This window comes from Mangifera indica, chromosome 19 (assembly GCF_011075055.1).
Source record: "Mangifera indica cultivar Alphonso chromosome 19, CATAS_Mindica_2.1, whole genome shotgun sequence".
Taxonomy (NCBI): Eukaryota; Viridiplantae; Streptophyta; class Magnoliopsida; order Sapindales; family Anacardiaceae; genus Mangifera; species Mangifera indica.
Window position 1 is genome coordinate 5,777,600 of NC_058155.1, and position 26,307 is coordinate 5,803,906.

At 33.6% G+C, this 26,307-nt stretch overlaps 2 protein-coding genes and 1 long non-coding RNA gene across 4 annotated transcripts; all 3 read left to right on the forward strand.

Moving 5' to 3' along the window:
* The first annotated feature begins 882 nt into the window (after window positions 1-882).
* On the forward strand, window positions 883-10,039 carry LOC123203245. Of its 2 annotated transcripts, XM_044619527.1 has the most exons (12): window positions 883-1,178; window positions 1,416-1,955; window positions 2,050-3,270; window positions 3,363-3,687; window positions 4,283-4,538; window positions 4,622-4,838; window positions 4,930-5,282; window positions 5,378-5,914; window positions 6,163-7,363; window positions 7,838-8,191; window positions 8,552-8,789; window positions 9,364-10,039. In XM_044619527.1, exons 1-12 carry the CDS (start codon window positions 1,047-1,049, stop codon window positions 9,909-9,911), a joined length of 5,922 nt encoding a protein of 1,973 aa, XP_044475462.1. In that variant the 5' UTR covers window positions 883-1,046; the 3' UTR covers window positions 9,912-10,039. The 2 variants fall into 2 exon arrangements, with proteins under 2 accessions (XP_044475462.1, XP_044475463.1); XM_044619528.1 differs by lacking the exons at window positions 8,552-8,789; window positions 9,364-10,039 and adding an exon at window positions 8,465-8,551.
* Window positions 10,040-16,557: 6,518 nt separating this feature from the next.
* LOC123203248 lies at window positions 16,558-16,844 on the forward strand. The gene is made up of 2 exons (XR_006499249.1): window positions 16,558-16,660; window positions 16,792-16,844. It is a non-coding gene; the product is annotated as an uncharacterized LOC123203248 (long non-coding RNA).
* A 6,250-nt stretch (window positions 16,845-23,094) lies between these two features.
* On the forward strand, window positions 23,095-23,709 carry LOC123202848. Its single transcript, XM_044618998.1, has one exon. It carries the CDS (start codon window positions 23,095-23,097, stop codon window positions 23,707-23,709), a length of 615 nt encoding a protein of 204 aa, XP_044474933.1.
* The last annotated feature ends 2,598 nt before the right edge of the window (window positions 23,710-26,307 follow it).

Consider the following 26,307-nt stretch of genomic DNA (forward strand, 5'->3'; position numbering starts at 1 on the left):
ACATTATACCACATTTAAATCAACAATTGACTGTCATTGATATAAATATGGAAACAACTCTCTAAGGCATGTTGATAGAATCAAAATGTTTATAAACTTATGCATAACACATCATACCACTTTTAACCACCCCCAAACCTTCAATAATATATATATTAATAATAAACCAACACAACAACACAAAATCATCATAACTTTAGAGATAACACAACGGAATTTCATATTCATATTCATATTTGTATCAATGACAGTCATAAGATTAGATTTGTTAATTATTTTCATATAATTCCCTTCAAATATAAATATTTAATTAATAACCCCTATAAAATACTAGCAATCATGCTTCCTTTCACCCACCTTAGTAGGTATAATATCTCATTAAATTATAATGGAGATCATTAGGGTGACATTAAATGTTTTTTTTTTCTCTCAATAAAATAATATGCACTAAGAATGGATATTAATTTATATGATAACTATGATTTTATTAGAAATAAATTTATGTTTAATCACTTAAACATATCATTGGTAAACATATATTAATATTTATTTTGAATGTACATTCATAGGCTGCGAATAAATTTTCTTTGCTACTAAGAAAATTAGTACAGGCAATTGACAACAGTGAAAAGACGCGAAACATCTGAGTTCTGTGAGGACTGGGATCAACGCAAACAAAATTACCCACGCGTCAAGTCTTTTCTCCTTTTTCTTTGTTTTATAAATCAAAACTTTTTCTCTATATAAAAAGTCCCACAAGAAACTTAGATGTTGTCCGTACACTGATGACAACTTGTTTGAGAAGGGGAGCGACGTCATGGGCTCTTTAATATGCTTTTAAAAAGCATTTCACGGTGTGATATGATATGCCAAACAAAAGACGATGTTAAATGTGTTAGCAGCTTTTCAAGTGGAAGTACTATAGATTCCTTGTTTCTTCATTGCATTTGCACGGTGTTTTCTTCCTACTGAAGTAAGCTAGTTGCCTCTCATTAGTAAAGCTACTTCATTTGACTCTGTAATTTTCAGAAGAAGGATCAGTGGATATGATGATGGAAGGTGAAGGTAGTAGTAGCAGCAAGAAGAGAGGAGTTCAAAATCATGACAATGGCTTCATTAATACTCTCTTTTCTTGGTCTCTTGATGACATTTGCAATGAAAATCTTTTCAGTCATAAGGTTTGCTTTCTTTACCCTTCTTCATTTTCAGTAACTAATAAATTTTAATGAAGAAATATTTGTAGTTTGTTTCCTTTTTTTTTTTTTGGCAACGGTTGATCTCATTCAGCAACAAGCTTTAGATGAGACTTCTCTTTACTTTCTAGTGCTTTCATCTTATGTTCAAGTTCATGCTGGCTGAAAATAGTTTAATTGATATTTTAGTTCTGAATTGAGTAATTGTTTTATTCCTTTCAGGTGGAAAAAATACCTGAATCATTTGAGTCTGTCACTCAGTATTTCGAATCATTTGTTTATCCTTTGTTGGAAGAAACAAGGGCACAACTGTTTTCACCCATGGAGACCATTTCAAGAGCACCTTATGCTAAGGTGGATGTTTTTAGGCCCCATGGACCTGAGTTACATGATGTTAAGATTGATTACTGGAGGAACAGGTTCAGTAACAATGGTAAAGAGCCTTATAAAACTTTACCGGGGGATATTTTACTTTTAGCAGATGCCAAGCCTGAAACTATTTCCGACTTGGAGAGGGTTGGTAGAATGTGGTCTTTTCTATCAGTCATGAAAATCGCAGGGGATGATGATGAAAATGATAACGATACCACTTCTACTTACTTCAAAGTGAAGGCTTCAAAAAGCATCCAGCAGTTTGATGGGGAGAAATCACTGTTTGTGATTTTCTTGGCAAATATTACTACTAACAGAAGAATATGGAAATCCTTGAACATGTCTCGAAATTTCAAGATTTTCAATGAAGTTTTACGCAGGAATTCTGTGGTAAGTTTTCTGAAGATGATTTACTTATACTATACTTATTCTTGCTGACATACATAGTCTGGTTTTTGATTGAGACTTGCATGTTGAATGACAGTTGGAGGAAAGTTGCCAAGTCTGTTCTGAACTGAATGGAGCCATCTTATATGAGAAATTTGGTAGTGGTTTATCATCAACATTGAATGTTTCACAATTGAATGCAGTTCTTGCCTGTCTTGATGGAGTGCGTTGTGATCACAAGTCCTCTGTGCAACTTATATGGGGTCCACCTGGAACAGGGAAGACTAAAGCTGTTAGTATGCTTCTCTTTACGCTGTTGAAAACAAAATGCAGAACCCTTACTTGTGCCCCGACAAATGTTGCAATTACTGAAGTTGCTTCTCGTGTTCTGAAGCTGCTGAAAGAATCGATTAAAACTGACGACTATGGAAGTGAGACTCTGTTGCTTCCTCTTGGAGATATTCTCTTGTTTGGGGGTAAGGAGAGACTCAAAGTTGGTCAAGAAATAGAAGAAATATATCTGGATTATCGTGTTAAAAGGCTTTCAGAGTGTTTTGGTGTGCTGACTGGCTGGAGGCATTGCTTCTCATCCATGATGGATTTACTTGAAGATTGTGTTTCTCAGTATCATATTTTCTTGGAGAATAAATTGATAAAGAAGAGAGAAAGCATTGACAAAAATGAAGTCAAAGAGAATTACAGGAATATGGAAATGGAAGGTGACAATGAGGAGTTTAATTCATTTCTTGAATTTGTGAGAGATAGATTCAAACATACTGCCACTCCTCTTAGAAATTGTGTATATATCTTCTGCACTCATATACCCAAAAGTTTCATTTTGGAAAGTAATTTTCAAAATATGGCAGATCTTATCAGTTTACTTGATTCTTTCGAAACTTTGTTGTTTCAAAAAAATGTAGTTTCTGACGAGCTGCAAGAGTTCTTTTCACATTCAGTAGCTGAAGAGTTTTTTTCATCACCTGGGCATAGAAATTACTTGTTGCAGAAAAGAAGAAGTGAATGCCATACAGTTTTAAGAAATCTTCATGATTCCTTTAGTAAACTTGAGTTTCCAAGTGGTATGAACGAAGATTCATTAAAAGATTTCTGTTTTAAAACAGCTTCTGTAATATTTTGCACTGCCTCTAGTTCATTTAAGCTGCATTATGTGGACATGGAACCACTGAACATTCTGGTAATTGATGAAGCGGCACAACTAAGAGAAAGTGAGTCGACAATACCGCTGAAACTGTTCGGCATAAATCACACTATTCTCATTGGGGATGAGTGCCAATTGCCAGCAACGGTTAAAAGCAAGGTATGGTTTATGTTATTTCAACAGTTCTGGGGACGTTTTGTATTTGGCCTTTGCTTTACTTTTTAAGTTCCTTTGTTCGGCATTTTTTTCAGGTTTCTGATGAAGCTTCTTTCGGTAGAAGCTTATTTGAGAGGCTGAGCTCATTGGGTCACTCTAAACACCTGCTCAATACACAGTATCGGATGCACCCCTCAATTAGCTACTTCCCAAATTTATATTTTTATAACAACCAGATTTGCGATTCTCCTAATGTTAAAAGAAAAAGCTACAAAAAGGTCTTTTTGCCAAGATCTCCAATATTCCGTCCATATTCTTTCATCAATATACTCGAAGGGAGAGAAGAGTTCATTGGCCATAGCTGCAGAAATATGGTTGAGGTAGCTGTTGTGATGAAAATATTGCAGAACCTGTACAAAGGTATGTGTTGTTGGAGTCTTATGTTTATATTACCATTTAAGAAATAAATTAGTTTTTATTTTGTCATCTCTTAGTTTACTCTATAGCATATCGTTCATTTAAATTCTGATATTCCATCTTGAGAAACAAAACATTAGCTCCATATTGTCGGCATTTTGACTGATGACTGCAAGTGCCAGAGGCTTAACCTACCTTTCTATAGCAGGCACTTAATGTAACAAATTAGTAACTGGTAGAGCCATCTAATTTATAAATATCATCCTCTATAATTTTGCACTTAAGAAACTAGCTTTTTTGAGAATAATTTATACATTTACATGGCCTTTTATTTCAATTATGCAAAAGGAAATCTAAAAGTGCGGATTTCTTGTTAATATCTAATGCTATATACTGTCAAATTTTTATTGCCTAATATCTCATGCATGTACTAATAATTTGTATTATGCATCGCTTGTTAAACATGATTGAAGAGAAAGAGTTAAATTAAATAATGAAATCATTATATAAATGACATGAATTGTTTCAACTTGAACAAATTCCAAACATACTTCTATTAAATCTCCTTATTATATCCATGGTAATTCATAATATGCAGATTGGAATGACTCAAAACAGAAGCTGAGCATTGGCATAGTCTCACCTTACAGTGCTCAAGTACAAGCAATTAAAAAAAAACTTGGAGGCAAGTATGATGACTCTGATGACTTTACTGTAAAAGTGAAGTCAATTGATGGGTTTCAAGGTGGTGAGGAGGACATTATTATAATTTCCACTGTGAGAAGCAACAAAAGTGGATCCATTGGATTCTTGTCCAAGCCACAGAGAATCAATGTTGCGCTTACGAGGGCCAGGTATACACGTAAATATTGTGCATTGTGTTTTGTTCATTTTACTAACTATAGTGAATAACTACTGTCCCTTTGATACCCTCTAGGCACTGTTTATGGATTTTAGGGAATGTAAGAACCTTAACTCATGGTGAATCTGTTTGGGAAATCTTAATCCATGATGCTAAGGACCGTTGTTGTTTCTTTAATGCTGATGAAGATAAGGATATGGCCAAAGCTATATTAGAGGCCAAAAAAGAGCTTAATGAATTGGATGAATTGTTGAGTGCTGACAGTATACTTTTCAGAAATCAAAAGTGGAAGGTATATTGTTTCCTTAGCTATACTTGCTTTGCCAATCAATTTTTCCTACCATGGTTAGTGCTTATATTTGTCAGTGACGCTTATTTCTCAGGTTGTTTTTAGTGATAACTTCTTGAAATCTTTTAAAAGAATGAAATCAGACCGCGACAAGAAGTCGATTATCACCCTTTTAGTGAAACTTTCAACTGGCTGGCGACCTAAGAGAAGGAACATAGATACTATTTGCCAAAGCTCTTTGCACATTATTAAGCAATTTAAAGTTGAGGGTCTATATACAATTTGCACTGTTGACATAGTGAAGGAATCAATGTACATCCAAGTTTTGAAGGTCTGGGATATATTGCCTTTGGAGGATGTTCCAGAATTGGTAAAACGTTTGGATGATATATTTGTTAGGTACACTAATGACTACATCAACCGTTGCAAAGAGAAATATATTGAAGGGTATGTCTACTCTTTCCAATTCTGTTTCTATTACTGAAGGAAAAAATTTCATTCAGCTTCATTTATTTATTTATTATTATTTTGTTTCTGACTAGGAATTTGGAAGTTCCCAAGACTTGGGCAGTCTCTTCAGAAATCATTCGATTCAAGAATCTTGCTGACATTAAGAGTGGAAGTGACTTAAGTGGAGCTCCTTTAGACAGTATGAGTTATGTTGAGAATTCAAATGTGGCTGAAAGTTTGCTTTTAATGAAATTCTACGCTTTATCATCAGGTATTGTGAGCCATTTGCTTTCTGACCGTGATGGTAGAGAATTGGATCTTCCATTTGAAGTAACGGATGAACAGTTGGAGATGATTCTTTATCCTAGAAGCACCTTTATACTTGGTAGGTCAGGTACAGGGAAAACTACTGTGTTGACAATGAAATTATTTCAGAAAGAAAAACTACATCACATGGCAACAGAAGGATTCTATGGAGATCATTATCATAAGCATATGCATACTACTCAGGAAAATGATGTTGAGACGGTTATTGGAGAGAAGAAACTAAATATCTTGCGCCAACTTTTCGTGACAGTGAGTCCTAAATTGTGTTTTGCTGTAAAGCAACACATTTCTCACTTGAAAAGGTTTGTGGGTTTTTATAAAGATAGCTTTTGCATTCTGTTTTTCTTATTTCATTTAATGTTAATTATTTTTTAGAACATTTGTTCTCTTCAATTTGATTGAAAACAACACCTAGCATTGTGTTTTTATATTCATATTTTTCCGAGTCCATTTAAGAATGCGGTATAGACATTGAATCGTAATAGATATTTTGCATTTGCTGCATGGATGACTGTTAATGGCTAAATGATGTTACTTGTTATGCATGCAGCTCTACCCTGGGTGAGAAGTTTATAGGAGAAGGTAGTTTACTAGACATGGATGATATTGTTGATGGGGCACAATTCAAAGATATTCCAAACTCTTTTGTAGACATTCCATCTAAGTCATACCCTCTTGTTTTAACGTATCATAAGTTCTTGATGATGCTGGATGGAACAATCGGTAATTCATATTTTGATAGATTCCATGACGTAAGGAAACACTCTGATACTCTAAGTCAAAGGTTAAGATCAGTTTCCTTATATTCAATTATGAGGACAAAGGAAGTTACTTATGACAGGTTTAGTTTATTTTATTGGCCACATTTTAATGAAAAACTAACGAAGAAACTTGATTCTTCAAGGGTTTTCACTGAGATTATATCTTACATAAAAGGAGGCTTGCAATCCATGGAGATTCGTGATGGTAAACTGAGTCGAGAAGATTACGTGCTATTATCAGAGGGTAGAGTTTCCACTTTAAGCAGATTGAAGAGGGAGATTATATATGAGATATTTCAAAACTATGAGAAAATGAAGATGGCAAATGGTGAATTTGATTTGGCTGATCTAGTAATTGATCTTCATCACCGACTTAAAAAGGGAAAATATCATGGAGATGAAATTCATTTTGTTTATGTTGATGAGGTGCAGGATCTTACAGTGAGTCAAATTGCTCTGTTCAAATATATATGCAAAAATGTGGAAGAGGGATTTGTTTTTTCTGGTGATACAGCACAAACAATTGCCAGGGGAGTTGACTTCAAATTTGAAGACATACGATCTCTGTTCTACAAGAAGTTTGTCATGGAATCAAGAAGCAATGGACATGATGGCAAAGAACAGAAAGGACAACTGTCAAAAATTCTTAATTTGAGCCAAAACTTTCGTACCCATGTAGGTATCCTGAAGTTAGCTCAGAGCATCATTGACCTCCTTTACCGTTTCTTCAATCGCTTTGTTGATGTTTTAAACCCTGAGACTAGTATGATATATGGGGAATCTCCAATTTTGCTTGAATCTGAGAACAATGAAAATGCAATCATAAAAATTTTTGGAAAGACTGGAAATGCTGCTGGTGCCATTGTTGGTTTTGGAGCGGATCAGGTAATATTGGTACGGGATGACAATGCTCGGAAGAATATTTCTGTCTACGTCGGGAATCAAGCTCTTGTTTTGACAATAGTAGAGAGCAAAGGCCTTGAATTTAAGGTAATCATTCTTCTTTAAAAGTCTTTATTATTGCTGGAGTAATGGACGAAGAGTTTGCTTTTAATATACTGTTCTTCATGTTATTTGCTTAAATGCTCTTCTAACCTATTTTGATCTTATCACTGAATTGGTCATTTATATCTAATTAAAACTTTAAAACTTGTAGTTTCAGACTCTTTCTCTTAACTGTCATTTTATTTCATCTTCAGCGTAGGCAATGTAAGATAGACATGCAGGTAGTATTATGAAATTTTGACTTCTGGGAGCTATTCCTAGTGAAATGTACTATTGATCTTCTATCTATAGTAAAATACTTCTTCAAAATACATGAGGAGTGGATTTGATTACTAAACACTGCTGAATTGATTAGTCTTAAAAAACGTTTCTTCATTTATCCGGGTCTTTATTCTATTCATCAGTAATTTTTATAAATCCTAATTTTCTCTTTAATGATTTGAATATTTTCCTTCATAGGATGTACTTTTATACAACTTTTTTGGTTCGTCAAATCTTAAGAATCAATGGCGAGTGATTTATGAATATATGAAGGAACAAAGTTTGCTTGACTCTACATCACCTAGTGCTTTCCCAATCTTCAATGAAGCTAAACACAACATCTTGTGTGCTGAACTGAAGCAACTGTATGTCGCCATCACTCGCACAAGGCAAAGGTTATGGATCTGGGAGGATAACGAGGATGGCTCAAAACCTATGTTTGACTATTGGAAGAAGAAATTTCTTGTTCAAGTCAAACAGTTGGATGATTCATTTGTACATGCAATGCAAGTTGTGAGCACCCCAGAGGAGTGGAAATTGAAGGGACTCAAGGTTTATTTTACTTTTCCAAGTTATTTTTATCATCACTGCTATCTATTTCTGTTGGCGTAATTTTAATAGGGAAACGTTTGTATCTTGTTCTGTCATATTTTGGGGCACATAACAATATTCCTTTTTATTTTCATCCATCCAATTCTGGTACCCTTTGCCTAGCTGAGCCCTTTGACCTTCATATCTAGAGTGTCTCATTACACTGTATAGGAAAAATTGCTGTCATTATTATTTTTATCATTGTAGCCATTTGACATTCATATTTTGTTGCAGTAGGTGTGTACATGTTAGGAAGGTTGTACCTTCTCGGTGATGCTGATTGTTTTTTTTCTTCTTTGGGCAATTATTTCTTATTTCCAGCTATTTCATGAATGTAATTATGAAATGGCAACTTTTTGCTTCGAAAGAGCTAAAGATTTATACTGGTTGGAAAGGTGTAAAGCTACTGCCCTTAAAGCTGATGCTGACCGCATCCGCAGTTTAAACCCTGTGGAGGCTAATATCAAACTAAGGCAAGCTGCTATAAAATTTGAAGCTATAAACAATGCTGATTCAGCCGCCAAATGTTTTTATGAGTTGGGGGAGTATGAAAGAGCTGGTATGTATTTGATATTGATTATTTGATATGGAATATGTCTTGCTGCCTTTATGTGCTGCAATTTTATTGATATACTTCTTTACTTAATTATCATTACTGTGAAAACTTAAAAATTATCTTTTGTTTCTCCTATCTGATGATTTATTGTTGATATATTTTGTGACATCTGGATTTGATATGTTAAGCATTCTTATTGTTGAGAATAGGTCATAGATTTCTTTTTGATGTTCCCCAGATGCAGTATGTGTTTATAAGAAGGTTTTGGTTTGATTCTACTGTAAAATTGTTGCAGTCTTATCACAAGGTTTATTGTGAAATGAGTATAGAAGCTTTCTTTATTGCTAGTTCCATCTGCTCTAAGATGAGGCTCCAAAAAGTGACTGGAGACCTATTTTCAGTTGAAGCTGAGTGTGACCTACTGCAATTATTTTCTTCCTTGCTAATTATTCTTTTCTCCAGGAACTTTTTGCCCTTGTTATTGTACTCAATGGTGAAAAATGTTAGATATAATAGTATTATTTCTATTTTAGGTTAGTAAATGTAACATTACGACTTAAATTTCTTGTTCCTGCAGGTAGGATTTATTTGGAAAAATGTGAGGAACCAGAGCTGGAAAGAGCTGGGGAATGTTTTTGTCTGGCTGGGCGCCATGAGCTTGCTGCAAAGGTGTATGCCAAGGGCAATTTTTTAGCAGAATGCTTGACTGTTTGCTCCAAAGGAAAGCTTTTTGATGTTGGATTGCAATACATATATTATTGGAAACAACATGCCGGTAACGATATTGATCTTGTCCAAAGAATCAAACAAATAAGCAACATTGAACAAGAATTTCTGGAGAGTTGTGCTTTTCATTATCATGAGCATAAAGATAGCAAGTCCATGATGAAATTTGTGAAAGCCTTCCAGTCATTGGATTTGAAACGTAACTTTTTGAAGTCATTGGATTGCTTTGATGAACTTATACTTCTGGAAGAAGAATCAGGAAACTTTCTAGACGCTGCAAATATTGCGAAAACAAGAGGAGATATTCTTGTTAGTGACTTGAGGTTATTTGGGTCTTCTAATATAATCAAAGTCAGCATAATTATTTTGTTAGGTTATGTTTTGTTTAAAAATAGATGATGATCCATATTTTATGGAACTTTTTCTGATACAAGTATGGTTTGCCTTACTTCTTGGCATGTGAACTTGTACCTTGATGTATAAAATGACTTTATTTTGGGAATGAAAATAGCTCTCTGTTTTTTCCTGGAAAATAACTTGGAAGTCTGCTTTACATCCTTTTTTTTTCTTCCGAAAATGTTTAATCTTTTGGTCCAGCTATTTGTTTCCAGGTTCTGCGGGTTCTGCAACATGGTATCAAAGCTTCTATGATCTTAGTGGAGCTGTGTCATTTCCATTTAAAACTCATCAGCAAAAATAAAAAAAAAAAAAGACTTTTTTCAGTCAAGTAAATGGCTTCTTCCTCATCTTCCTTATCACCTCCTGTTTATAATGGTGAAAATTATCACATTTGGGCAGTTAAAATGAAAGCTTTCTTAAGGGGTGCAGGTCTCTGGCAGTATGTTGAGGAGGAGAAAACACCACCTCCATTAGGGCCCAATCCTACTTTGAATCAAATAAGGATACATGAAGAAGAAGTTACTAAAGGTCCAAGAGCCCTATCCATCATCCATCAAGGAGTAACTGATGTTGTTTTCACCAAGATTGTAGCTTGTGAGACTGCTAAAAAAGCTTGGGACAGACTTAAACAAGATTCCCAAGGCAATGAAAGATCAAGGCAAATGCTTACTCTAAACTTAAGGAGAGAATTTGAAGTCTTAAAGATAAAGGAAACAGAAAGCATTACTGAATACACTGACCGAATCATGAAGGTTGTGAATCAGATTAGGCTGATGGGTGAGAAATTATCAGACATGAGGATAGTAGAGAAAATCCTTGTGAGCATTCCTGAAAGGTATGACGCAAAGATATCCTCATTAGAGGATTCAAAAGACTTTTCAGAATTGACTCTTTCAGAAGTAGTAAATGCTTTAAAAGCTCAAGATCAAAGGAGAGCATTGAGGCATGAGATTGCAACTGAAGGAGCTTTTAATGTGAAACTTAATGAGAAGCAACCTGGCAGTAGCTTTGGCAAGAAAAATCATGTGGAAAAGAGAGAAAAATGGAAACAAATGAGTGAAGGACAGAGAAATTGTGAGAAGAAGTGGAGATATCCTCTATGTCCATACTGCAAAAAGAAAGGCCATTCACAAAATCATTGTTGGTTTAGACCCAATGTAAGGTGTAGAATCTGTAACCAGTTTGGCCATGTAGATAAAGTATGCAAGAACAAAGGAGGAAATCCAACTCACCAAGTTCAGCAAGCTCAGCATGTTCAACAAGCTGAGAAACAAGAAAAACCAAGTGAAAATTTATTTGTTGCAACTTGTCTTACAACTGACAGAATGCATACCACTTGGTTGATAGATAGTGGTTGCTCCAATCACATGACATATGAAGCTGAACTTCTGAGAAACATGAATGAAACTTACCTCTCCAAGGTGAAGATTGGCAATGGTGAACTCTTAGATGTCAAGGGAAAAGGAGTTGTATGCATAGAAACCCCATCAAGTACTAAAGTCATTAAAGATGTTCTTTTAGTTCCTGAAATTAATCATAATTTGTTAAGTGTGGGACAAATGTTGGAAAATGGTTATACTTTACATTTTGAAAACAAGTCTTGTATTATTTTTGATCCATTAGGCTGTGAATTAATTACTGTTGACATGAAAGACAAGAATTTTGCTATAGATTGGAAGCAAACTTGTGTTAATGCATATCAACATGTTGAACTAAGCTCCAATTTGTGGCATAAAAGGCTTGGTCACTTTAATTATTCAACAATGAAGCAACTGCATACTAAGAGTTTAGTGATGAATTTGTCTGCTATAAGTGATCATGATACAGTGTGCAAAGTGTGCCAACTAGGAAAACAGACCAAACTTTCATTTCCTATCAGTAAATCAAGAGCAAGTGATAAACTTCAGCTGGTTCATACTGATTTGTGTGGCCCTATGAGTGTCTCATCCTTGAATAGAAGCAAATTCTTCTTGCTTTTTATAGATGACTACTCTAGACTTTGCTGGATTTACTTCCTCAAGCAAAAGTCAGAAGTGTTAGACAGATTCAAAAAATTTAAAGCTGAAACAAAGAAGCAATCAGGCTGTAAGCTTAAAGTGATCAGATAAGATAATGAATCTGAATACACTTCAAAAGAGTTTGTTGCATTCTGTAATGCTGAAGGGATTATACACCAACTGACCACACCATATACTCCACAGCAAAATGGAGTTAGTGAAAGGAAAAACAGGTCTATAATAGAGATGTCTAAATGTTTAATGTTTGAAAAAAATTTGCCCAAAGTTTTCTAGGCTGAGGCAGCCAATACAGCAGTGTATTTGCTTAATTTGCTGCCTACCAAAGCCTTGAGTTATGGGACTCCTTATGAAGCTTGGCATGGTTTTAAGCCTTCGGTAGATCATTTGAAAGTGTTTGGGAGTTTATGTTATGTCTATGTGCCTAATGAGAGAAGAACTAAGTTGGATGAGAGGTCAGAATGTGGAATATTTGTAGGCTACAACAGTGTATCAAAGGGGTACAGAATTTATAACCTCAAGACCAAGAAGATAATTATTCGTAGAAATATCAAGGTTGATGAACAAAGAAGCTGGAATTGGGAGGAGAAAAAAAAAGGCAACCTTGGTTCAAATCTTGATCACAGAATCAATGTTTTGCCAGAAAATTATTCTCATTCCAGTGATGAAGAGGCTGTCCCTGCAACTAAAATTAGATCACTTGAAGACATCTATAATAGGTGTAATGTTACTCATGTTGAACCAAAGTCCTATGAGGAAGCTACAAATTATGAAGGGTGGAACAAAGCCATGGAGAATGAAGTTGATATGATTAATAAAAATTCCACATGGAGCTTGGTTGAAAGACCTGAAGATCAAAAGATTATAGGTGTCAAGTGGATTTACAGAACCAAATTCAATCCTGATGGTTCTGTAAATAAACTCAAAGCTAGGTTAGTAGTTAAAGGTTACTTGCAGCAACATGGGATAGACTTTACAGATACATTTGCTCCAGTAGCTAGATATGACACAATCAGATTTTTATTTGCTTTGGCTACAAAATCAAGCTGGAAAGTGTACCATCTTGACATCAAGTCTGTTTTTTTAAATGGCATACTAGAAGAAGACATTTATGTAGAACAACCTGAAGGCTTCAAGGTTCCAGGAGAAGAAGAGAAAGTGTATAAACTTCATAAGGCTCTCTATGGCTTAAAACAGGCACCAAAGGCATGGTACAGCAGGATGCACTCTTACTTGCTGAATCAAAACTTCTCTTGCAGCCAAAATGAGTGCACCCTTTTATGTAAAAAAAAGTAAAAATGATTCAACTCTTGTTGTTTCCTTGTATGTGGATGACCTTCTGGTGACAGGAGGAGATGCAAAGTCAATTGCTGAATTTAAACAAAATATGCAAAAAGAGTTTGATATGTCAAATTTGGGGGAAATGAAATATTTTCTTGGTTTGGAAATAGATCAAACTTCCAGTGGCATATTCATCTCTCAAAAGAAATATGCTATGGATTTATTAAAAAAGTTTCAAATGGAAAATTGCAAATCAGTATCTACTCCCTTGGTTATGAACTGCAAGCTTAAGAGGAATGATGTTGAAGAAAAAGTAGAAGCTTCTCAATACAGAAGCCTTTTGGTAGTCTTCTATATTTATCTTCAAGCAGACCTGACATCATGTTTCCAACTTCTCTGTTGTCCAGGTTCATGCAATCACCAAGCAAAAATCATTTGTGTGTTGCTAAAAGAATACTCAGGTACATAAAAGGAACTATGGAGTATGGGTTATGGTTTTCAAAACAAAATAGTGGCAAATTAATTGGTTACTCAGATAGTGATTGGGCAGGCAGCTTAGATGATTTTAAAAGCACATCAGGGTATTGTTTCTCCCTTGGTAGTGCAGTCTTCAGTTGGAACTCAAGGAAACAAGAGGTGGTTGCACAATCTTCTGCTGAAGCAGAATATATTGTTGTTGCAAGTGCAGCAAACCAAGTTATATGGCTGCGAAAACTCCTATCTAATTTAAATCAAGTTGAACCTGAAAGTGTGACTATTTTTGTAGATAACAAGGCTGTAATTGCCATCACTAAAAATCCTATTCATCTTGGAAGAACTAAACACATCAATGTGAAGTTTCATGCCATTCGTGAAGCAGAGAAGATGGGAGAAATCAGTTTAGTGCACTGCAACTCTAAAGATCAATTGGCTGACATCATGACAAAGGCAATTGCTAAACCTCAATTTGAATCCTTAAGATTGAGACTTGGAGTTGTCAAAAAAAACCTCAAAGGAGGAGTGTTAGTGACTTGAGGTTATTTGGGTCTTTTAATATAATCAAAGTCAGCATAATTATTTTGTTAGTTTATGTTTTGTTTAAAAATGGATGATGATCCATATTTTATGGAAATTTTTCTGATACAAGTATGGTTTGCCTTACTTCTTGGCATGTGAACTTGTACCTTGATGAATAAAATGACTTTATTTTGGGAATGAAAATAGCTCTCTATTTTTTCCTGGAAAATAACTTGGAAGTCTGCTTTACATCCTTTTTTCTTCTTTCGAAAATGTTTAATCTTTTGGTCCAGCTATTTGTTTCCAGGTTCTGCAGGTTCTACAACAATTCTGCTTACAGGTGATTTGCTTCAGAAAGCTAGGAATTTCAAAGAAACATCTATACTCATTCTTAATTATGTGTTTTCCAACTCTCTATGGTCATCTGGAAGCAAAGGTTGGCCTTTGAAGCAGTTTCGAGAGAAGGAGGAGCTTTTGGGAAAAGCAAAGTCATTGGCAAAGAAAGACTCGAACTAGTTTTCTGAATTTGTTCAAACTGAAGCTGACATTATATCAGATGAGCAGTGCAACCTATTGTTGCTTAGTCAACAATTAAATGCTTCAAAGCGATGTTAGAGTTTAAGAGGCGAAATATTAACTGTTCGAAAGATTCTGGATTTCCATCTTCATTCAAGTACCTCCAAATATGGTTGGGAAGACGAATTAGTTTCTAATCTCATAGCATATTCAGAAGAAATAATTCATAGGAACCAAGTTTCTATTGAGACCCTTGTCTACTTCTGGAATTACTAGAAGAATATGATAGTGAAAATACTTGAGTACCTCAAAGATCTGGATACACAAGATGTTAATGACTACAGAAGTTATGGAGACTTTTGTTTAAACTATCTTGGTATATGGAAGCAATATAGCAGTCGTGGTACCAAGTATCTTTTGCTGAACCCAAATGCACACTGGATTAGAGAGGTGGACAAAAGATGTGCTCAGAGCGAGAAGTTGGTTTTGATTGATGTCAGCAAGCTTGTCTCAGCTGCCCTGCATTATTGGAGTTCAGAGTTACTGTTTGTTGGTAAAAGGGTGTCAGAATATTTGGATACCTTCCATAAACAGTCATTTAAGAATTCATCATCCATGCTCTGCAAAGTAAGAATTTTTTCTTACATTTTTGAGGTTTCAAAATCTCTTTTGAACTCCGAATTTCTGCAACACAGGTATCATGATACTAATTCACTACAAAGTATTGCTGAACAATCAATGTGGCGTTTCTTTGACTTCATATTTCCTCTAGACTGGCGAGAATCATTGAAAGGGGACTTGATTTATGTGAGAGGAACTGAGATTTGTAGGAGTATGATAAAAGAAGTTATTTTTCAAAATATTGGCTTGAAAGGGTGTCTATCTTATGGGCAAATTGGACGCATGGTAGTAATGATTCTGGGGTCTGGTAAGCCAAGCAAAGAGGTATTTTAGAATGTTGCAAAATGTTGTAACGAAAATAAACCATGGAAGGAATTTTTGGAGAGCCTCAGTCTTTTTAGAACTATTGGCCCAGGCAATAACATTGATCTTGTTCAGAAGTTCTATGCAACACTGAAAGATATTTATGAAGCCGAATGGAAGAAAGACTATATATCACTGTCTAATTTTCTGTATCTTCTCGAGCGCTTTCTGATTATTTTATCCAGCATCCAAGGGTTCGTCTTAACCACACAGTCATGTTTTATGGAATTGCTCATCTACCAGGAGGGGAACACCCCCTCTGGTTTTAAGATTGATGTGCAATTTTCCTTTGGAGATATACTTAAATTTGTAGTCGACATTGTTTCACAGTTCCTTCACAGCCGGAATGACACAATGGAATGGATCAAAAAGTCACATACAAATCATATGCATCATTACCATTCACTTGTAGTTTTGAGATTGGTTGTGATAGTGTGTTTGCTTCATATGAATTTTGGGAACTATGCAAATTTGCTTTTTGACTTGCTCAAATGGAACTATGACAAACTGCCTCCGAAATTTTGTAATTTACTTCACAGAAGATGGAGGCAAAATTCTCATAATGTAGATGTGATTGCCGAAGCATTCAAGAAGATCCATAATCCTCTTGTAATTGTGAGTTGGGGGGAAAATTGTTCAAGATTTAGGTGTCGAGATACAGTTTTTGTTGACATGATAGCTAACAAATATAAGGAGATATTACGTGTCATGTTTCCACAATCTGAAGGCCATTCTGGAACTAAACTGGAAGCAACTGATTTGCACAAGAATATATCTCTGTTAGACTGTCGTGGGAAAGAAAAGGCTTCAATTCTTTCGACTTCAAAATCTTTCATCCTTCTAGATAAGGATTCAATTTCCCAGACCATAAACAAAGATAAATCAGAAACAATAGAAGCATTGATAGAAAATGCAGATGATGAAAAGAGCATTTTGTTGAATGCCCAAGCAGTTGAGGTAATACCATATCTTTTTTCACATCAGTTGAAGGCAATATGAAGTAAAAAGATTAGATTTAGATTTTTTTTTTTCAAAAAACGATTTTACAGTTGGATTTTCACTTGAATAATAAGCTATTCTTGCAGCAGAATAGCAGTACTGAAGGCAAGGCAACAGAGGCGGGATCAAAAGGAAAATGTGATGAGGGAAACTGTTGAAATAAGTGGCTCTTTATGTCCCACATCTATTAATTTAATCTCTTTGTATTTTACCAAAGGCTATAAATAGAGGCCTTAGTTTTAGTTCAAAATCATCTCTAAGACAGTTGTAGTCAAACACAATTGTATTGAGAGAATCCTATTATTTAAGAATCTCTAATAGTTTATGTTTCCTTTGTAACTATTCTTTAAAGATAGTGAAAGTAGTCAGTGGCGCCGAGGACGTAAGTACATTTACCGAACCTCGTAAATTCTTGTGTTCTCTTTCTTTTATTTTTCTGTATTTTATTTTCTGCTTTAATTATTTATTATATTCAATAACATAGAAGTTGTGTTTTGTATTTTCGCTACATAACAAGTGGTATCAAAGCCTAGGTTTAGGACAGTGAGTAGCTATTTATATGGTTATGTGCATGTCTAGGAAAATGTTGTCTAAGGAGGCTGGTTTTTAAGGAGGCTTTGTCCCCGCCAATCTTTCCTGGGTACTTTTCTGGTGCATATATTATCATTTTTGGGCACTTACTACTATCCTAGGTTATAGTAATTTTGTTCTAGCTATTAAATATAAATTTGTGGAACTTGGTTATTTGAAAAACTATCTACCAAGTAAATCGTAGTCAGTAGAAAATGACATCGACATCAACAAAGACAATTGTGACAACCGCAAAAATTGATGTAGAAAAATTTGATGGCTGCAACAATTTTGGCTTGTGGCAATGTGAGGTGATGGATGCCCTGTGTCAAGAAAATCTTGATATAGCTCTAGAGGAGGAAAAACTAGAGAAGATGTTTGACAAAGAATGGGTAAGGATCAACCGTCAAGCTTGTGGTACAATTCATACGTGTCTTTGTAGAGAGCAGAAATATCCATTCATGAAAGAGACGTCTGCAAGTAAAATGTGGAAGACGTTAGAAAACAAGTATATGAAGAAGAGCAATGAGAATAGACTTTATTTGAAAAAGAGACTGTTTCGTCTTCAACTAAAACCTGGTACAAGTATAAGTGATCATATTGATACTTTTAACCAGTTGATAGTTGATTTACTGAACTTGGATGAAACTTTCAAAGATAAAGATAAAGCAATACTTCTACTAGGATCTCTACCTGAAGAATTGGATCATCTAAGTATTACATTACTTCATGGAAAGGAGAAAGTGACTTAAGATAAGGTATGTGTTGCTTTGAGTAATAATGAAATTCGAAAGAAAGATCAATAAGAGAATAGAGAGACAACTATTGAAGCCTTTATTGCAAGAGGACGAAGTCAAAGTCGAAAGCAAGAAAGAAGGGGTAGATCTCATAATAGACCTAGTAAAGATGAATGTGCTTTCTGTCGAGAGAAGGGACATTGGAAGAAAGATTGTTCGAAGTTACAAAGGAAAGATAAAGGGAAGACCAAAGTTGCTTCATGTGTAGCTGAAATTGAAGAAGATGAGTCAGATTTTGCTCTAGTAAGTCTACCAACAATATCTCAGTATGATGAATGGCTTCTAGATTCAGGTTGCACTTATCATATGTGTCCACATAAGGAATGGTTCTTCAATTATGAAAAACTAAATGGTGGAGTTGTTTTCATGGGCAATGATAGTCCTTACAAAACTGAAGAGATAGGTTCAATCCATTTAAAGAATCATGATGGATCAACTAGAGTTCTGACAAACATTCGACATGTACCACAATTGAAGAAAAATCTCATTTCTTTGGGAGTTTTGGAATCCAAAGGCTTCAAGGTGTCAATGTAAGATGAAGTCTTGAAAGTTATTTCTGGTACTCTTGTTGTGATAAAAGGTACAAGAAGAAATAACTTGTATTATTATAATGGTGGTACAACTTTTGAATTAGCAGTTGTAGTATCTGAAAAGAATGTAAATGATGAAGCAACCAGACTTTGGCATATGCGTTTAGGACATGCAGGGGAAAAAGTCTTATTTAGTTTGGTGAAACAAGGCTTATTGAAAGGAGCAAAAACCTGCAAGTTAGATTTTTGTGAGCATTGTGTCTTGGGAAAACAGACAAAAGTAAGATTTGGTACTGCAATTCATAATACTTAAGGTATTTTGGATTATGTTCACTCTGATATGTGAGGACCTACTAAAACAGCTTCTTTGGGAGGTAGACACTACTTTGTTACTTTTGTTGATGACTTTTCTAGAAAGACATGGGTGTACACTTTAAAGAAGAAAAATGACGTATTAGGTGTTTTCCTGAAATGAAAAAAGATGGTTGAAACTCAAACTGGCAGAAAGATCAAACGACTAAGAACTGATAATGGTGGTGAGTATACTAGTGATCCGTTTTTTGAAGTTTGTCAGGCTGAAGGTATTGTACATCATTTCTCAGTTAAAGGAACACCATAACAGAATGGGGCGGTTGAACGCATGAATCGAACCTTATTGGAGAAGGTTAGATGTATGCTGTCCAATGCTGGGTTGGGCAAACCATGTTGGGCTGAGGCTGTTACATATGCATGTCATCTCATTAATCATTTACCATCCACTGCAATTGAAGGGAAAACACCCCTTGAGGTATGGTCTGGAAAACCTGCTAATGACTATGATTCCTTACGTGTGTTTGGTTCGACTGCCTATTATCATACAAGAGAGTCTAAATTAGATCCAAGAGCTAAGAAAGCAATCTTTATGGGGATTAGTTCTGGAGTGAAAGGATATCGTCTGTGGTGTCCAAAGTTGAAGAAAATCATTCACAGTAGGGATGTTACCTTTGATGAATCTGCTATGTTAAAGAAGGTAACAAAGAAGATTGATGATACTCAACAGCAGGTGGAGTGTATTCCGCAACAGGTAGAGTTTGAGACAATCACAACAATAAACCCAATTAGAGTTGTTGAAAATGATAGTGATACTCTAGTGGCAGAGGAGGAAAGTGAAGATGAAGAGGTTTTAACCCAAGAACCTCAACAGCAACAAGAATCAATTGCATCACATAGGCCAAAACGAGAAATACGTAAGTCTACTCGATTTGCTGATATGGTGGCCTATGCACTTCCAATTGTAGATGATGATATTTCTTCCACTTATAAAGAAGCAGTCAAACGTCTAGAAGCTGAAAAGTGGAAGAAAGCCATGGATGAGGAATTACAATCCCTTCAAAAGAATGAAACTTGGCAATTAGTTCAATTGCCAAAACACAAGAAGACAATTGGGTGCAAGTGGGTGTATGCAAGAAAAGATGGATTTCCTAACAAAGAAGATATTCGCTACAAGGCAAGGTTGATAGCAAGAGGCTATGCTCAAAAGGAAGGGATTGATGAGGTATTTTCTCCAATTGTTAAGCATTCCTCTATTAGAATTTCGTTGGCCTTGGTAGTATAATTGAATCTTCAACTAGTTCAATTTGATGTGAAAACTGTATTTCTACATGGTAATTTGGAAGAGGAAATCTACATGACTCAGCCTGAAGGATTTAAGGTTGCTGATAAAGAGAATTGGTTTTGCAAATTGAAGAGATCGCTTTGTGGACTGAAACAGTCACCAAGACAGTGGTACAAGTGATTTGATCAATTTATGATGGAGCATAGGTACACAAGAAGCAAGAATGATAATTGTATATATTTTCGCAGGCTACAAGATGGGTTTTTCGTTTATCTATTATTGTATGTTGAGACTGCTGAGAATCCTATAGATATGATGACCAAGGTGGTAACAACGATCAAGTTCAATCATTGTTTGAACTTGATCAACATCCTACAAGCTTAAATTGCGCCGAAAGGCGCATATGAAGTCGTCGTTGAAGAAGAACGTATAAAGGAAATTTGGTGGGACTTGCTAAATCGCCAAGGTAGAGATTGTTGAAATAAGTGGCTCTTTATGTCCCACATCTATTAATTTAATCTCTTTGTATTTTACCAAAGGCTATAAATAGAGGCCTTGGTTTTAGTTCAAAATCATCTCTAAGAAAGTTGTAGTCAAACACAATTGTATTGAGAGAATCCTATTATTTAGGGATCTCTAATAGTTTATGTTTCTTTTGTAACTATTCTTTGAAGATAGTGAAAGTAGTCAGCGGTGTCGAGGACGTAAGTACATTTACCGAACCTTGTAAATTCTTGTGTTCTCTTTCTTTTATTTTTCTGCATTTTATTTTCTGCTTTAATTATTTATTATATTCAATAGCATAGAAGTTATGTTTTGTATTTCCGCTGCACAACAGAAACAACACTGACAGTGAGGAAGCATTGCAAGTTCATCGAGCCTCCGGTTCCCACTCACCAGAAAACTCTCAGAAGACTGAAAACAAGGGGAAGGGAAAGAAAAAGCCTAAGAAAAAGAACAAGGGAAATGGTAAGCGGAAAAACTAGCAACCAAAGCTAAGATTTCCCTTTTCTGAACTTGATTACCTTATACTACAAATGGCCAAGTTTGTCTGTCTTTCTGGTTATATAAGAACAAATTATTATTTTGTATTTTAAATATTTAATGATTTTGAATGGTCAGTTTTGATGATAAAATTCAATCATGACAGAACTCTTTATAATAAAAAATTGGCCAATGGACTTATTCCCACATAAAGTATCTTGTTTTCTTAAGTTTTCATCTCTTATCTTTGAAAATCCTAATCACTCACCTGTGGGTGAGTAAAATTAACAATTTTAAGGGCAAAATTATTATTTTATCTGTAATATTAAAAATAAACTAAAATTTAATCTCTTTTTCCCCCCTAAACCTTAAAAAATAAAAGTTTCCCCCTAACCTATGTTTAAAAAATGACATTTCTCCCTTAGGGTTTAGTTTCTAGATATTCGATGTCATTGCTGGTGATGAATATTTCTGGATGCCTTCTCTCCATCCGACGGCCAAGCTTCTCTTGTTTGGAAGCTTAGACGGCATCGATTGATGTCGAAAAAAACTTTCAGCTTCATTAGGAAGACGAAGTTGTTCGTCTTCCCTGATGACGACGAAATCTCTTGTCTCTCCTATTGGGTTTAGGATTATCAGCCAAAAGGAGAGATGGCCAGGGAGGAACCACTAGAGAAAGAAAAAGGAGATACCATCAGAAAAGTGTCGAAGTTTAAAAACTAAATCCTAAAAGGGAAATGTCATTTTGTAAAAATTAGCCTATAGGAGAAATTATTAGTTTTTAGGATTTAGGAGAAAAATAAATAAAATTTTAAGAGGTTAGAGTTTCGTTAACTTTAACTGTTTATGAGTGAGTAAATAAGTTTTTTAAAATTAAGGGGTGGAAACTTGAGAAAAGATGATACTCTAGGTGGGAAATAGTTCTTTGGCCTAAAAAATTCAATGCACACTCAATGAATCGAGCCCACCACCTATTCAAACTATTGAATTCTAGCAGCCAAATCCACTTCATGGCTCAAATATTGTTATTGAAGTCATTCTAATAAAACTTAGATTTATTGTTACTTATTTATTCTATTTCATCTCTTAGGTGTTCAAATAAAGAGTAATACTGTATATACTCATTTTAGGTATACAAATATATATATACTTATATATGTCATCATATGATTGAGTATTATTTTATTTATAATTCAAAATTATTTAATTATACGATAACATATATAAATGTATACATATTTGTGTACTTAAAGTAGGTACTTATAGTTTTATTGCCAAATAAAACTGCAAAACTCAAAACAACAAATCAATTACCATCTTCTTCTTGGTTAGTCCCAAAAAGCTTCATCTTGAGAATGGAGTCCACAAATAACCCTCCACCTCTAATTTCTTTGGCGAAAGTTCTCTTTAATTAGCAAATTGCTCTTTACCCCCACCATTTCTATCAAGCAAACTATATATCATTCCTTTGCAAAAAATAAGGCCTATAATCACTAGGATCCTCTTTTTCCAATTCTTGGTAACACTTTAAAGCCTCCTCCACATTCCTTTGCAAGAGCTGAATTTGTGTCATTATCAACCTCAGATCCCTAGCTTAATTGTATTTTTATATGGTTGTAATTATTTCGATTACTCTTGATTTTTATTTGAAAATTTTATTTTGTTTTTTGGTAGAGAGAATATGACTGGTTACTAAGATCATTGATATGTTTTTAAAAGTTGGTATGTAAAAAAAATTGGTTTGTCTTTTTTTAATATGTAGTTATTAATCTACATTTGAAAGTTGTTTGTTTGTCTTTTTTTTTTTTTTTTGAAATAGTCAATAAACCTAATTTGTTATTTTTGAATATTGACATTTTATAGCAAGTTCTCAATACCTTTTAAATACGACCCAGAACGTCATTTACTTCTATAACCATGAATGCGCCCAAAACTTCAATGACTTTTCATCATAATTCTCCTCCATTGATGATCATAACACAAGCATTTTCCATTTCTTTCTTCTTACTTCTTCACTCTCATTCGCTCGCGCTCGCCCTTGTGGCACCAAGCAAAGATGGTCCATCCAGTTTAGTCAATAGCGTTTGCAAAGGAACGACCCAATGCAGTTACAATGATTGTTTAGCCGCTCTCGCGCTAGATCCTAAGGCCTTGTCTACAACGAACGTGAAGTTGCTAGCGAAGACAGTGCTCAACTTGGCTATATCTAATACCACGAACAGCCAAACATACATTGACAAGATGGCGAAGAAGGAAAAATCTTCACCGAGACTGAAATCGGCACTCGAGTTCTGCGTTTCACAATATCAATATAGTGTGAATTCATTCAAAAGTGCTTTGCGCCAATTGGATGTAGATCCAATGACTGCAAATTTTGATGCAAAAATTGCTTCTGACGGTGCAAATTACTGTGCAGGCAGGCTGAATTCTGAAGGTTTTCGATCTCAAGATGTGGATTCAGTTAGGGTTAAAATTAATCATGTGCTGATTTATAGTGACATTGGTTATACGGTTACCAGTAAGATGGACTGAATTCATTGGCATGGTCCCAATGTGGCATCATATATGGAAAAATACAACTATATATTTTAACTGTTAATATTATCTTTAAACATTCTTATAATTTATCTCTAACAAATTTTATTAATGTAATATTTTTTTAAAATATTCGTGTCAATTTGAGTCATATTGAGTTATTTTCATATGAATTTTAATACTATCCAATTCAATTTCGAATTGTATCATAAAAACTTAACTTTAATATGATTTTTTTAATATATCATATTAAGTTAATAAATTATATTGAAAATTATCAGTTCTAACAAATGGTTTGTGTTTATTTGGGATGAAATTATCTAATGCAAAAGGTATTTCTGATTACATGATGAATTAGATTATTTTCTATTATTAATTAATTTTTTAAATTAAGGATTGAAGAAATAATAAGACGACAATAAATAATATGATAATACTATATATTTATTAAAATAACTACGACGAGTATATATGTGATACCATTTTTTTAATTTGAATGTCAAATATAATATATTTATTGGCCTTGTCCCATTAGCTGACATTGAAATTTAAACTAAATATCAGGGAAAGTAATTAATTTAACATTTTTAATCATGTTATATAATCGTGACCTAGTTTTTATGCATTATATCAATATAGTTGATCTAACAGTTTGATTCATAGGATTATATTTATATCATGTTAGTTTAAATTTTGTGTTAAAAACCTTCAATTTTAATTTGATCCTAATTAGAATAGTAACTTTAATATTTTTACTCTAACTTAACCTTTTAATATTCGAAATAAACCAACCTAAATTGATCTAAAATTATCTTTTTTTTACTCTCCAAAATATTTTATCATTTTAATATCTTCACCAAATTATCCCAACATACTATTAATAAAGGAAAATTGAAAATTTTTATCATTTTTTTTTACCGTGTATACATATATACCACTTATTCTAAAGTTTAAACAAAAATATCATAACAGTATTCCTAAAATATCCTCATTAATGTAACTCATGCAGAGAGAGAGAATAGCATCTCACTTTTTTTTCTCAACCTTCCAATAAAGAAAGAATCTCTGCAGTATAGAAAAAAATTCTTCAATAGAAAAGATACGTGATTGAATAATAAAACCTATATGTTATGTGTTTTCTTTATAAACAATTGAAAATCAAATAATATATGATAGATTCATATTCATGACTTCATATAAAATTTAATTTTTTTATAATTTTATATTATTAAATTATTTAATATTATTTTTATTATTTAAACTGTTATAGTATTATTTAATGTTATATTAATAATTATAAAATTTAAAAATTTAAATTTAAAAGATTTTCAAAAGAAAAACGGGTTAGTGTCGCCTACCCTTCTATTGATTTTATTTTTTTAGTTTTTTCTATGCAACGGACCCCACAGCATTTAAAGGTTTCCGTTTTTTTATTTCTCTATTTTTGGACACCTTTGGGCTCCACGCATGTCCACTTGGGTTTATTTTATTTTTTTTAAGTTTTCTTCCATGCACTACAGTCCCCCTGCATCTAAAGATTTTTCTTTTTTTTAATTGTTAATTTTGGACTTTTCCTTACACCTTAGACTGTATGGAAGAAAACTAAAAAAAATATAAATATAGTGAAGGGTTGGTAATGCCAACCCCTTAGTGTTGTCGTCAAGGATTGACATTAACACGAAAGGATTTTTGTCGTCAACCCATTTTTCGTTTGAGTTGTAAAGAAAAATCCAAAACTAATAATTAAAAAAAAATCCAAATGGAGATGCGTGGAGCCCAAAGGTGCAAGGAAGAATTCAAAAATAGAGAAATAAAAAAACGGAAACCTTTAAATGCTATAGGGTCCATTGCATAGAAAAAAAACTAAAAAAAATAAAATCAATATGGGGTTGGCATCAGTTGGCGTCACCAACCCGTTTTTCTTCTGAAAATTTTTTAAATTTAAATTTTTGTATTTTATAATTATTAATATAACATTAAACAATATTATAATAACTTTAAATAATAAAAACAATATGAAATAACAACATTAAAAAATCTAGCAACATGAAATTATAATATTGTGCTAACATACATTAATAAGGGTATTTTAGAAAAATAAAATACTGTTGTAATATTTTTGTTTAAGTTTTTGAAATAAGTGATATATATACATATACACGGTAAAAAAAAAAGGTAAAAATTTCAATTTTCCATTAATAAAATATACAATATAACACTTTGTTTTATTAACAAATGCTTTAAAAATTTACATAATAAAACTTTTGAAACATGTCAACAATTAGATTAACTAAATCAAATTCTTATTGCTTATAATAAAATAAAATATTTAAATAAAAATAAAAAATAATCTGAGTAATAATAATTATACAAAAATACAATTATATGCAATCTGTAAATATTTCAAATTTTTACTGTAAAAATACAACATATAATTGTAATATGAGTAAGAACTTTAAAAAATGTTTATAATTTAACTAACCAAATTAAATTCGTATTACATAATAATAAAATAAAATATTTAAATAAAAATAAATTATAATATGAGTAATTATAATTATGTAAAAGTATAATTACATGAAATTTATAAGATTT

Coding starts and splice junctions, on each gene's coding strand:
- LOC123202848 (XM_044618998.1), top strand. CDS start 23,095: ATGAATGCGCCCAAAACTTCAATGACTTTTCATCATAATTCTCCTCCA.
- LOC123203245 (XM_044619527.1), top strand. CDS start 1,047: ATGATGATGGAAGGTGAAGGTAGTAGTAGCAGCAAGAAGAGAGGAGTT. Junction 3,688..4,282: donor ATTGCAGAACCTGTACAAAG/GTATGTGTTGTT, acceptor CATAATATGCAG/ATTGGAATGACTCAAAACAG. Junction 5,283..5,377: donor AAAGAGAAATATATTGAAGG/GTATGTCTACTC, acceptor GTTTCTGACTAG/GAATTTGGAAGTTCCCAAGA.